General features: G+C 36.9%; 2 protein-coding genes across 6 annotated transcripts in view; one reads left to right on the top strand and one right to left on the bottom strand.

Annotated features, from left to right (window-relative positions):
• The window catches only part of LOC148154238 (coxsackievirus and adenovirus receptor homolog), an 88,160-nt gene that overhangs the window by 14,801 nt on the left and 59,994 nt on the right, over positions 1 to 13,365 (top strand). The window lies entirely within an intron of this gene.
• LOC148154247 (programmed cell death 1 ligand 1-like) lies at positions 4,902 to 8,800 on the bottom strand. Of its 5 annotated transcripts, none has more exons than XM_088015130.1 (6): positions 8,692 to 8,800; positions 7,446 to 7,586; positions 7,229 to 7,278; positions 6,754 to 7,116; positions 6,060 to 6,309; positions 5,796 to 5,935 (listed from the first exon to the last, which is right to left on the bottom strand). In XM_088015130.1, the coding sequence occupies exons 3-5, from the start codon at positions 7,275 to 7,277 to the stop codon at positions 6,086 to 6,088; spliced, it is 636 nt and encodes a 211-aa protein (XP_087871256.1). In that variant the 5' UTR covers position 7,278; positions 7,446 to 7,586; positions 8,692 to 8,800; the 3' UTR covers positions 5,796 to 5,935; positions 6,060 to 6,085. The 5 variants fall into 5 exon arrangements, with proteins under 5 accessions (XP_087871259.1, XP_087871260.1, XP_087871256.1 ...); XM_088015131.1 differs by having other exon boundaries at positions 5,796 to 5,932; XM_088015132.1 differs by having other exon boundaries at positions 6,754 to 7,113.

Raw genomic sequence — 13,365 nt, 5'->3', positions numbered from 1 at the left:
AATATTTAATATTTCTATAAATCTCCTTTTTTCTCAGTCCAGCAGCTGCTGTCATCTCTCCAACCCAGAAAATGAACTTGGATCCAGAACCAGAAGGTCGAGGAAGAATCGGCCTCCATGTTTCTCTGTTACTGACAGCAGCAGCTCTGATGGTCAAACTTTTCCTGACTCTGTTCAACCTGAAGGTTCCTGAAGCTGCTGGACGGACAGACGGCCTCACATTTCACTCTTCATCACTTTGGTAACCAGAGCAGATCCTGGTTGATGTGAAGACTGTAAACCAGGCCCAGAGCATCACTCCTCCTGTTGTCAACGGCAACCGAAGTCTCTCTGGTCTGGCCATAGAGTGGATGTAGTTTAACCGTTTCCTGTCTAAAAGCTGAGAGGTTTTGTTAGTTGAATCGTTTCATCAGCTTCATTTTCTGTGTTTCTGGTGTTAAAATGTTGTAAATAAATCAGTTTTATAGTAAAATGTTGTCAGGACTCCATGTTGAAAGAATATTTTTCACTTATTAATTTGTCTCATTCAAAGTTTTAGGTTTCACATTTTTCTCAGCAGATTTGATCAAAACTGTCATCAATTTGACATAAATAAAGAAAAGCAGAGCTGCTGTTTCACAGCTGTTTATTTCTGATTATTAAATATTGATCTGATCAGATGATCAGCAGCTTCATCCTGATGCTTCTCTCAGTCAGATCAGGTCACATGATCCTCAGATTCTGGATCAGAACCAAGAACCCGTCCTCACCAGATGTTCAGACGACTAGCTGCAGATCAGCAGCAACTCCAGCCTCAAGCAGGTCAAAGGTCAGGCTGGGTGTGCAGAGAAACCAGAGTCCTCCAGCATCAAGACGTTTCTATTCAAAAACCTTCAGAACAAAATGCATAAATCAAAGTCCAGCTGCTCAGTGTAAAATAATGATTTACTTCTGTAACCAGAGAGAAACTGATGAGCTGATCGACTTTGTCAAACCATGAATGAGGAAAATCTGATGAACATGAAAAATAAAAATAGTTTTGGAGATGAACTGTTCATGAAGACAGAACTGAAGAACTGAATCTTATAAACTGTATTAGGTGTGTCAGACTTTGTGAAGTTGCAGAATACAGACTAAAGGTCAACAGTTTCTATGAAGTCAGATGAAGTATCACTGTAGGAATTTGTTGCCCTGGATCTGAACAAAGTACGTCCTGCTGCTTTGCTTCCCTATCCTGATCCTTAAAAAAGATTCCCTGTGCTGATTCTGATGACTTCAGTTAAAGTGAAGTTTGAACAGGAAACCATCTAAAGCCTCTGTCATGATTGAATGAATTATGTTTATGTCCACTAGGTGGCAAGCATGAGTTCACGTGAATGTATAAATGTAGAGAATGGAACAATAGAAGTAGATGTGACACACCTGTGAACAAGCTGTGTGAACAGACCTAAAAGATGCTTTAATAAAAGTATCTGAGCATTATACAACGTCTGGTCTTTATCAAGCACGAATACGACATGGTGTCAGGAGTGAACTAAGAGCCGACCATGGAGCTGAAACCACCGGAGAGCTTGAAGCTGACGGGAAACGTAGATGAGAATTGGCGTGCTTTCAAACAACGCTTTCAACTGTATGTCGCCGCAATGGGATTGGAGACAAAGCCGGAGCCAAGAAAGGTAGCGATGTTGCTGATCATAGCGGGAGCGCAGGCTTTGGAAGTCTACAACACATTTGTGTTTGATGAAGCAGAAGACAAAGACAAGCTGGATGTTGTGCTGAGTAAATTTGATGCTCACTGTTCACCCAAGAAGAATGAATGCTATGAGAGATACGTGTTTCGTTCCCGATTGCAGACCCAGCATGAACCCTTCGATAACTTTCTAACAGATTTGACAGTAAAAGCTCAGTCATGCAATTTTGGCCTGCTGAAGGACTCGATGGTCAGAGATCAGATCGTCTTTGGAGTACGTGATGGGAAGCTCAGAGAAAGACTGCTGAGAGAAGTGGAACTGACCCTGGAAACAGCTGTAAAGATGTGCCGGGCAAGCGAACTGTCTCTACAGCAAGTGAGGACATTTTCTGAACTTTCAACAGGAACTACTTCACAGTTCAGTGACGGAGCAGTGGCAGTGTAGCAGTGTCCTGCCAAAAGAAACGCCATGCTCAGACGAGGCAGCTGCAAGAGGAAGCCATTATCAACTGTAAGCGCTGTGGTTCACGGCATAAAGTGAGACAATGTCCTGCTTATGGTAAGCAGTGTTTGAATTGCCGTGGAAAGAATCATTTTGCAAAACAATGCTTTATGAAGAGGAAAGAAGAAAAGAGGAATCGTGTAAACTTAGTAGATGAAACTGACTTAAGTGAGACATTCTTTATTGGTGTTGTGAATTGTGAAAATGAGTCAGAAAAAGTGCAGTGTGTTGACAGAGATGATAAATGGACAATTCCTTTGTTGATCAATGGAACTACAATTAAGTTCAGATTGGACACAGGTGCTAAGGCTAATCTCATAAGCATGTCTGATATTAAAAAAATGCAAGTGAAACCTCACATAAAAGAAGTTAAGTCGGGCCTAAGAGACTATAATGGACAATCAATTGAGTGCATTGGCACATGTGAGCTGAATATGACAGTTAAAGGAACAAAACATCTTGTGTTCTTCTCAGTTGTAAAAGAGGATCGTGAGTCACTTTTAGGTGCTGAATCCTGTGAAAAACTTGGACTGGTGAAAAGAGTCTATCACATAAACACCGAATTGACTGAACCTAATAACCTTGTTGATGCCATGATTCAAGAATATGAGGATGTTTTTCAAGGATTAGGTGCTGTACCCTGCACATACAAGATCCAGCTGAGAGAGGGCGCTCAGCCTGTTGTGCATGCTGCACGTCGTATTCCAGTACCACTGCGAGAGGGTCTGAAAAATGAGTTGGACAGAATGACCAGGTTGGGAGTCATTCAGAAAGTGGAAGAGCCCACTGATTGGGTTAATTCCATAGTGATTACCAAGATAAAGAATGGAGAATTAAGAATATGTATGGATCCAAAAGATCTGAATGAGAACATCAGGAGAGAACATTATCAAATATCCACTCGAGAGGAAATAATCAGTGAGATGGCTGGAGCAAGTTATTTTACCAAGTTGGATGCAGCACAAGGGTTTTGGCAAGTAAAGTTAGATGAAAGCAGTACCAAGTATTGTACTTTTAACACACCTTTTGGAAGATACTGTTTTCTAAGACTTCCTTTCGGAATAAAATCGGCACCAGAAATATTCCATAGAGCGATGGAGCGGATCATCGAAGGCTTGGAGGGAGTGAGAGTCTACATTGATGACATCATCATCTGGGGATCAACAGCTCAAGAACACAATGACAGATTGAGACGCGTCATGGAGCGCATACGGAAAAATGGACTGAAGCTCAATAAAAATAAATGTGAGTTTAGTGTCAAAGAAGTTATGTTTCTCGGAGACAAACTGTCTGCCCAAGGTGTTCAACCAGATGAAGATAAAATAAAAGCCATCTTGAAGATGCCACAGCCTGTCGACAAAACAGGTGTTTTGCGCATCATGGGCATGTTCAATTTTATAGGAAAATTCATTCCCAATCTGAGTGCAAAGATGACAAACATTCGCAGTCTCTTGTACAATGATAATCAATTCCAGTGCACAGAAGTTCATGAACAAGAGTGGAAGGAACTGAAAAAATATTTGACTACAGAACCAGTACTTACCTTTTACGATCCATCTAAGAAAATTAAACTGTCTACAGATGCCTCAAAAGATGGACTTGGAGCAGTTCTTCTTCAAGCTGAAGATGAACAATGGAAGCCTGTGGCTTATGTGTCCAGAGCCATGACCAAAGCTGAATGCAGATATGCTCAAATAGAAAAAGAATGCTTGAGGCTGGCTTATGGACTAGAAAGGTTTCATAACTATGTGTATGGTCTACCATCTTTTGTAGCTGAAACAGATCACCGACCCTTGGTTGCCATCATAAAAAAACATCTGAATGAGATTTCACCAAGGATTCAGAGGCTTATGATGAAGATGCAAAGGTATGATTTTACACTGATTTACACTCCAGGAAAACATCTGATTCTTGCTGATGCTCTGTCTAGAGCTCCTATAGACAATGGTGTGAGTTCAACTGAAGAGAATATTCAGCGTCATGTGAACATGGTGTCCACTGTGTTGCCTGTGTCAGATAGCAAGTTGAAGCAAATAGTTGAGGCAACAGCTAAAGACAGTTACAGTTGGTCATGCAGAATTTGGATGAAGGCTGGCCAATAGGCTCATGTTCACAGTTTTTCAAAGTTAAAGCTGATCTAAGTGTTGTGAATGGACTGTTACTGAAAAACAACAGAATTGTGATTCCACAAGTATTAAGACAGGATATTCTACAACGGATACATGAGGGTCACCTAGGCATTGAAAAATGTAAAAGAAGAGCTAGAGAATCTGTTTTCTGGCCTGGACTAAATAAGGACATTGAGACCCTAATCAGTAAATGTGAAACATGTCAGACATTTAGAAATAAACAGAGTAAAGAACCTATGATAATGACTGACATTCCAACATCACCATGGCTGAAAGTAGGACTGGATTTGTTTCATTTTAAAGGAAAAAACTATTTAGTGATCATTGATTACTTTTCAAACTATCCTGAAATGGCTCTATTAGCTAATATGTCATCAAACTGTGTCATAACACATGCTAAATCAATCTTTGCAAGACATGGCATTCCACATATTGTGTTGAGTGACAATGGACCATGTTTTAGTAGCAGAGAATGGCAAGAGTTTACAGAACATTATGACTTTAAACATGTAACATCAAGTCCACATTACGCACAGTCGAACGGAAAAGCTGAGAAAGGAGTTCATATTCTTAAGCAACTTCTGAAGAAAGCTGCAGATAATAACTCTGACCCATATTTAGCTTTATTAAGCTACAGATCTTCACCTTTGCAATGTGGATTTTCACCTGCTGAACTCTTGATGAATCGAAAGATTCGTACAACTTTGCCAAGTTATGATAGTAATGAACAAAGTGCAAAGAAATCATCAAAGTTGGAGTACAAGTTACGAAAGCAGAAAGTAAAACAAAAGTCATATTATGACAGATCAACTAAGATTCTACCTCCACTGTCATACAAGGATCCTGTAAGGATTCAGGATGATGAGGGATGGAATACTAAAGCAACTATTCTGCAGGAAGTAGCTCCACGTTCATTTGAAGTAAAAACTGAAGATGGACAAGTTCTGAGACGAAATCGGCGCAGTTTGTTAAAAACTCCATTAGAGCCTGTTGTTGAGTCAAGTGAAGTTTCTAAGGACTCCCAGAGTAATATTATGACTGTGACAGTCTTGGGGACAACCTACCTGTGTTAAGAAGATCTACCAGAGTGGTGAAAAAACCTGACAGACTGAACTTATAAATAAAAAAAAAAAAGTTGAAATGTCTATTTTGTAATTGATGTTTTTAATGTGTTAAGTATAGCTATGTGGTAACTGTTTCATGCAATGTATGTTGTTCTTTGATAGGATTCTTTTTGTAACAATCTTACTTTAAAGAAAGGAGGATGTCATGATTGAATGAATTATGTTTATGTCCACTAGGTGGCAAGCATGAGTTCACGTGAATGTATAAATGTAGAGAATGGAACAATAGAAGTAGATGTGACACACCTGTGAACAAGCTGTGTGAACAGACCTCTAAAAGATGCTTTAACAAAAGTATCTGAGCATTATACAACGTCTGGTCTTTATCAAGCACGAATACGACAAATGTGATTAGTTTTATGTTTCTTCCTAAAATAAATAATCAATATTATAATTATAACAGTCAGAGCTGCTGGTGCTATCTGTCCCAGAATAATGAAGATGATGATCCTTCCTCTCTCTGGTTCTGGAGTCAAAGTTGGTCTCTGTGTTTGGATCTGATCAGCAGCTGCTGGAGAGAAACCAGAAATATTTAATGATGAAAACTGAGGATTCATTTAGAAGATGAAGAAGTTGGTTCATCAACACAGGAATCAAGATTTTATCAAAGGAAAATTATTTATATTGTTTCTCACCATTAACTTTGAGGTAACATCCTCAGTCAATTCACTAGAAAAGTTCTGGATCCATGTTTGATCAGTAAAACTGTGATTAGAGCTGCAGCTGCTGCTGCTGTCAGTCCCAGTGAAACATAGAGGCCGATCCGTCCTCGACTGTCTGAGGCTGGATCTTTATTGTCTGTTTCTGAATCTTTTTTATCTGTTGCTGTATCTTTTCTATCGACTGTTGGATCTTCTTTCCAATGTTGAATGATTCCAGAAGAAGCTAAAAAGAACAAAAATAGGAACCGACTGAAATGAAAGTGTTTTGTGCATCATTAGACGTCTGGTCAGAAAAAGTGATGTTCATGGTTTTATTTTGTGTTTACCTTTGAATTTTAGAGAAAGCAACAGACAGACAAAATCTCTGTTGCTTTCTCTAAAACAAAAGAAACAAGCATTTGGTTCTTAACTATGATATATTTCTAACTCAAGAAATAGAGATGATTCATACTACTCTTTTCTTTGAAACAAAAGTCTTCCTTTTATTGAAGGTTATAGTGAACAATCAGAAATTTAACAGAAATAAAAAGATGAACTATTTCTGAGCTAAATGGCACAAGAGCAGCACATTCTCAACAGATTAACAGAAAAATATGAAACTTTCCTTCAGTTTATCATCTTCACTGCATTTATATTTTGAGGATTAAATGTTGAAGTCCAAACTCACCAGTAACTTTGAGTCGACATCTTCCAGAGTTGAATCCATAATCTGTCATCACGTCACACAGATACAGACCAGAGTCTTCAGTCCTCAGTCTGGACACATGGAGTCTGATTCGTCCTTCTCTGAGGACGTCTTTGTCACTCTGGACTCGTCCTGAAAACTGATCATCCTGAGACTCTGGAAACTCAACACCTTCATGGACCTGATATAGAACTAAAACTCCATGATCCGTGTTCGCTTCACAGTAGATGAACAGATTCTTCCAGGATGTGTGAGTCCTGGTGGTGAAGGTCCACTCCAGAGTGATGCTGTGGTTCTCCTCTGCCTCATAGCTGCTCTGGGTCACATTCACTACAAATGTTGCTGCTGAGGAGACAGAGAGGGAAAGAGAGGAGCAGACACACTGAGAACTGGAACATGGGAGTCTTTCAGCTCCATCTAGAGAGCTTTCTGTCACAAAGACAAGATGGAGACTGACCACAGAGACATGAGCTGAGGATGAGGAGCAGCAGGGAGATCATCTTCATCCTGAGAGAGGAAGAGGAGGAGGAGAGGCAGCAGATTGTCATAAACAATATCACTCAGTACGAGGAACATCTGCTGATGCAGATTTAATATATTTAATTATTTAGCAACATTTAGAAATATAAAGTGAAGAACAGTTTTCTGGTGGTTTTCTCTGAACTTCATCTCACCGTTACACTGAGTAGAAAAATCTGGCTTAAAAAAATCTAGATGAATAAACATCAGTGAAGTGGTGAAGAACATCAGGACAGATGTTTGATCAAAACTTTCTGTTGTATTTCATCAGCACTGAAGAAAAGTTGAGTTTATTGCTGAAAGACAAAACAGAGAAAAGATCCATGTTATTACTGCCACCTGGTGGTGATAAATAAACATCAGCAGAAAATCAAGAAAACGTCATATCTTGCATCTTCTGCCTGCTCCTTTTCAAATAGATAATGTGAAATTGAATGTCAGTTGGGCATAATTTGTTTCCATTTTTATTTTTATTTGCATTTTTGTTAGTTCAAAATAAATAAATAAACAAAGAAATTAATAAATTAATAATTTATAATATATGTTATAATTAATACAATGAAATCTGGAAATGCACTAAAATAGATTGTTTTATTTTTATCTTTCTGATAAAAATAAATAATCATTACTGAATATTTTTAGTTCTACTGTTAAATAATCAAATTTCTGGTAGATTATTAAATATTTATATATTTAGCTTCATTTATATGGAGTGGCATCACTATGTTGAATGGAGGTAAATAATTATTTAGAAACATGATTGTTGAGTTCAGGTTTGATAAAACTGTCATTCAGGAATTAAATTATTTGACCAATAAATGGAGGCAAGTATTTAACTCCATCCACATTCATTTTAAAGCTTCACTGCTTTAAGTTGTTATTCTTCATTACTTCACCAACAGTGCAGAGAGCTTCCAACTGTTTCATTATAAATTAGAGCTGAATTAAGAAAACAAATATTTTCTGATTTTCAAGAGATTACATTTCATCTTCATGAGAGACATGAAGATGACTCTTCATGTTATTTCCAATATGTTACTTGGAAAAAACAGATTGTGTTGAACCTTCCTGCATAAAGGCTTTTATTGTTTAATGTGAAATCAGATTTCCATTAAATTAGTTTTGTGCAAAGTAAGTTTTGCTTTTATTGTCTAATTGTTTCTATTATTGTCTGTGGTTCTCAGCTTCTCCAGATGTCTCTCAGAAACCAGAAAGTCAATTTATTATTTTAAATCTCTGGTAAAACAACAAAATCCAAATTTTTACTATTTTAACAGGTTGTAATGTGTCAACAACACTAATCATTATCAAGCCTTTAAATGTCTTAACATCTTTATCTTAAACAGTAGAAAGAGTCAGAATAAAAACAAAAGAACAATAAAACAGAAGAAACTGACTCACCTGGTGGCTGTGGATAAAACCTGTGGAGTATGTGGGTCTTTCTACTTGTGCTTTTTGCTGTTCACTGGACAGTTCTGGGTGTTGAATGGTTTTAAACATCATGGAGGAGGTGGAGTCACTAGCTGAACAAGTTGAGACTAAGGTAGGATACTTTCATTGTACTTGGTTCTGGTCTGGCCTGTCAGACTACATTCCTTGACAAAGAAACTGAAAATCCCCTCATGCTTTCTCTTTCTCTCTGTGGTTGATCAAAGAGCCTCATACATCACACACACATTCCAACTTTTCATATTTAGACCATTCAGACTATTATTACATTAGTTAATGCATTTCAGGATTTATTGTTTTCACAAAATTCTAAACACATTTTCAGCCACTAAAGCAGATTTTACACTTTGATTCATCTCTGAACTTTATTATGAACCACTGAAGGTAAAAGGTTAACATTATTAAAGCCCAGATGTCAGAAATTAAACAAAAATAACTCATAGACCTTTAATCTAATATTATGACCATTAACCAGTTAAAGGTTCAAACAGGTTTAGAAGATTCCCATCAGTAACAAACACAAATCAGCCAAATAAGGAGAATAACAGCCTGACAGATTATTAATGCATGAAAACTTCATGCAGTGAAACACAGAAGACCAACATAAAATGAAAAATCTTCAATTTGACCCTTAAACTGATACAAATACATAAAAATAAAACATGTATTTGTCATGAACTGTGATAGAGAGGTGGAGAGGAAAAGACTGAGGACCCAGGTTGAAATGAAGAAATGAAGATTTTAATGGTAATCCAGAAAACAAAGTCAGAAAATCCTGGCAGCACAGAGAGAATAGAAGGATAAGGCTCAACAACTGGTAGCAGCATAATGATGGACAGAAACAACAGCCAGACTACAACTAGACATACTACAAGAATCCGACAAAGAGGTGACATTAAACACACAGAGGGTAAATCAGGGAAAGAGAAACAACTGGGAACAATCAAGGGTAAGACAGGACAACACAGAGACTCAGAGAAACAGAACCTAAAATAAACACACAGAAAACTCAAATCCTCACAGTAATATTTTATTAATGATGGAAAGTAAAATAATGTCATAGGGCATTGGAGAGGCTAATATTTAATAAGATAAAATAAAACTTAATAAAAAAAAACAAAATTAACATACATTAAAGATAATTACTGAAGCTTAATTAAAAGTCCATCATGGCTGCTACTACATCAGAGAACAAAACATTTAACTGTTTGTCTATTTAATGAAAAATGTTTTTTCCTCTTTCACACTGATGATGTGACTGAATTTAACTCTTCAAACTGAAACAAAAACATTCCTGCAGTCATTCAGCGTAACTGCTGTCATGATGAATGACTGTAGGAATGTGACATTTGTGACAGGTTTGTTCTGTTGGTTTTGTTCTGAGCAATACATAAGTTTTAGCTTTAAGGACTCTATACAGAGCTATTGTTCGTGTTGGTTGTGGACAGAGCCAGTCCCTAAACCTAAAACTTATTTATTACTCAGAACAAAACCAACAGAACAAACCAGTCCCCTCTGATTGGTTCCTACAGGTTGAGCTACTCAGGTAACAGTAAATAAATATAATATATTTACAGTAAATGTATATATAATAAAAGCTCAGCTCTGTTCTGGTTCAGTATCTCTGCAAATTCTCATTTTACTGATAAATTATTTAATCTTGGAAAAATAAAGATTAAAATCAATTCTGCATTATATTTAAAGAATAACTTTTTCAATAATTTATTGCTCTTTAATTCATTGATGATTTACTGTATGGAGGTCTAGAAATGCAAACATTAACTCAGTCTGTTCATTAATAAAGAACATTTAATCCAACAAACTTTAGCAGCTCATCCAAAATGTAATTAATATATTTAACACATCCAAAAACTAGAATATTGCGTAAAAGTGCAATATTTCTTGCCAGTAATTTCAGAAAGTGAAATTGTCATTTTATAGAGATTTGTTACACACAGAGTAAAATATTCCGAACTTTTATTTTTTGGAAATCCTTTAGTTCAGTGTGTAAGAAAATTTGAATATGTAATTAGATCAATCATAAACAGATGTTTCAATCACAAATGTTGAATTCTTATAGGTTTCTTTTCTATGCACTCAATACTTGGCTGAGTCTCCTCTGGTATAAATTACTGCATTAATGCATCGTGACATGGAGCCAATCAGCCTGTGATACTGAGTCTAATGGAGTTAAGCTACCATATGCTTTGATACAAAACTCTGTGAACAACCAACTTCTTCAGGAATAATTTTTTGTTTCTTTCCCTCCTTGTGACAAAAAATCCTAAAGATGTTGATTACATATAACTTACAAGAAAAATATGACTGAATATTTGCTGCAGTTTTTTTTCTTGGTTTTCTGTCTGTAGAAATACTTGGCGGTAGAATGTAATTTTATGACATTCAGATTTTTTTCTAATTCTAAACTGTTTTCAAATTACAGATTACCTGCTGATTTTTATCCACAGTTTGTTCTGAGTTTTTATTCTCTGTTCACTTGGTCACTGCAGCATCAGGTCTTTACACATTTCACATTTCTGTAGCTTCTTATAAAAGATAAACTGAAGCTGCTGTAAACGTCCTCCTGTAATGGAAACCTGGACTTGAAGTTAGAAACAATTGGTCAAATTTGCCATTTCTGAAGAAAAGCTTTCACTGAAGATTGGAGTTTTTGTGCTTCATGTCACCTAAATGTAAATTTGGAATGTTTGAAAAAGACGTTTGATGAGTTAACAGGAAACAAATGTCTGACAGGTTGATTCCCCTTCAGCAGCTTGTGACACTGCCAACATTCATTTAATGTTTATCTCTGTTATCTGATCTGAGTCAAACTGAATGAAGCATCAGGATGAAGCTGCTGATCATCTGATCAGCTTAGAGCGCCACCAGCTGTGTGACGTCAGAGTTTCGCTTTTGGTCAAAGTTGTGTTTTTGTTTGTTTGATCAACCCTGCTAAATAAATGTGGACCTAAAACTTTAAATCATAATAAGTGAAATTTATCATGTTCAGAATAAAAAACTAATTTCTTAAAAACTGAACCAAACCATGACAGAGTCTGCTCTGTGTCACATTTCTGTTTAGTTTTTCTGCTCCTTTCTGATGCTTCACCTCAGTTAGAGTCAGATCAGGTCACATGATCCTCAGATTCTGGATCAGAACCAAGAACCTCACCAGATGTTCTGATGATCAACTGCAGATCAGCAGCAACTCCAGCCTCAATTCCTCCAACATCATGATCTGTAATTTGAATAGTTTGCATTCAGTTTGCACGAGAGGAAAATTTGCATGTTTTAGAAAGGAAAGAACAGAGGATGTATTAAACCTTCCACATACAGACGAGTGTAAAACCAAGGAAAAACACTGCTGCACCTATTCAGTCACATGTATGTAGTCCACTTCTTATTTATATTTATATATTTTAGGGAGAGCAACAAAAGTCATTGCTGATGCAAAAGCATCTCACCTGGTATTTAGAGAAAATGAACTGGACTGCTGCTTAATGGACCAGAGTTCTGCTTTCAGATTAAAATAAATTCTCCAGTTCATCTGGACACCAAGACACCAGGGTCTGGAGGAGGAGTGGACATAAATAAACCACATTGCTTGAAGTGGTTTAAGCCACTTAACCCAAACCAGCAGATGACAAGGTTTGGGTCACCTTGTCATCTACTGGTTCTGGTCCACTGGGTTCTGAAGTCCAAAGTCATTATAGCCATGTACCAGGAAGCTCTAGAGCAGTAGGCTCTGCTGACAAGTTGTCCATAGAAGCTGATTTTATTTCCCAGTATGTACTGACCCAAACTTCCAGAATAAGTGGGATGTGGGCAACAAAAGCAACAAAAACTTGTTCAATGTACCATCAATCTGCCACCAAAGTCCCATGACCTTTAACCTCAAATAAAATCTTTGAGCTGTTCTCAAGAGGAAGATGAGACCCAGAGAGGCAGATGGATGGAAGAAATGCTGCACCTTTATGTAATATTCTAGTTTTTTACATGCACAAATATTAAATCAATAGAAAATAAACGGTGGATGAATTGATTCATGTTAAGCTTTGAAGGTTCAGTAATTAAAACACTGACTTGGTATTTATGTTTCTTGATCTCCACACAGTAAATCATGAATTAAACTATTTAGTAATAAATGATGCAAAATGATCTTAATATCAAAAAGTTCTTCTTTATATAAAATGATGATTTGATGTAAATATTTTGGTCCCAACATAATTAATGTGATTTTCCAGGATGACATTATTTACCATTAAAACATGTCAGTGTTTATTTACAGAGATCTGCTGAACCACAGAGCTGAGATGTTATTATATACTTTACACACAGTTTGATTTCCTGTAACTCAGGTTAAGGTTAACCTGAGTTACAGGAAATGTAACTCTGGAGATGACAATCAGAGGAAGCAGCAGGTCCGGTTCTGTTAGTGAGGTGGATCATCATTAGTTCTGGTTCTGATCAATAAAGAAGTTTGTCCAGGAAGTGGTTCTGCCAACATGAACAGTCACATTAATAAATTGCCCTGAGAAACGAGAGACGATTTTGTTTGTGAGAAACTTGACCTGCGTTGCATCGACAGTGTGAAAGAGAAAGTGGACATCAGAGCTGCTCTTTGTT

This window comes from Poecilia mexicana, unplaced genomic scaffold, assembly GCF_051168715.1.
Source record: "Poecilia mexicana isolate PSO_F unplaced genomic scaffold, ASM5116871v1 scaffold_18, whole genome shotgun sequence".
In the NCBI taxonomy this organism is placed as follows: domain Eukaryota; kingdom Metazoa; phylum Chordata; class Actinopteri; order Cyprinodontiformes; family Poeciliidae; genus Poecilia; species Poecilia mexicana.
This window is presented reverse-complemented; position numbering and strand designations above follow the sequence as displayed.

Excerpts from the sequence above, each read along its gene's own strand:
- LOC148154247 (XM_088015130.1), bottom strand. The coding sequence starts at position 7,277 with ATGAAGATGATCTCCCTGCTGCTCCTCATCCTCAGCTCATGTCTCTGT. Across the intron at positions 7,117-7,228 it reads CCTCAGCTCATGTCTCTGTG|CAGCAACATTTGTAGTGAAT; the intron begins GTCAGTCTCCAT and ends CTGTCTCCTCAG. Across the intron at positions 6,310-6,753 it reads ATGTCGACTCAAAGTTACTG|CTTCTTCTGGAATCATTCAA; the intron begins GTGAGTTTGGAC and ends TGTTCTTTTTAG.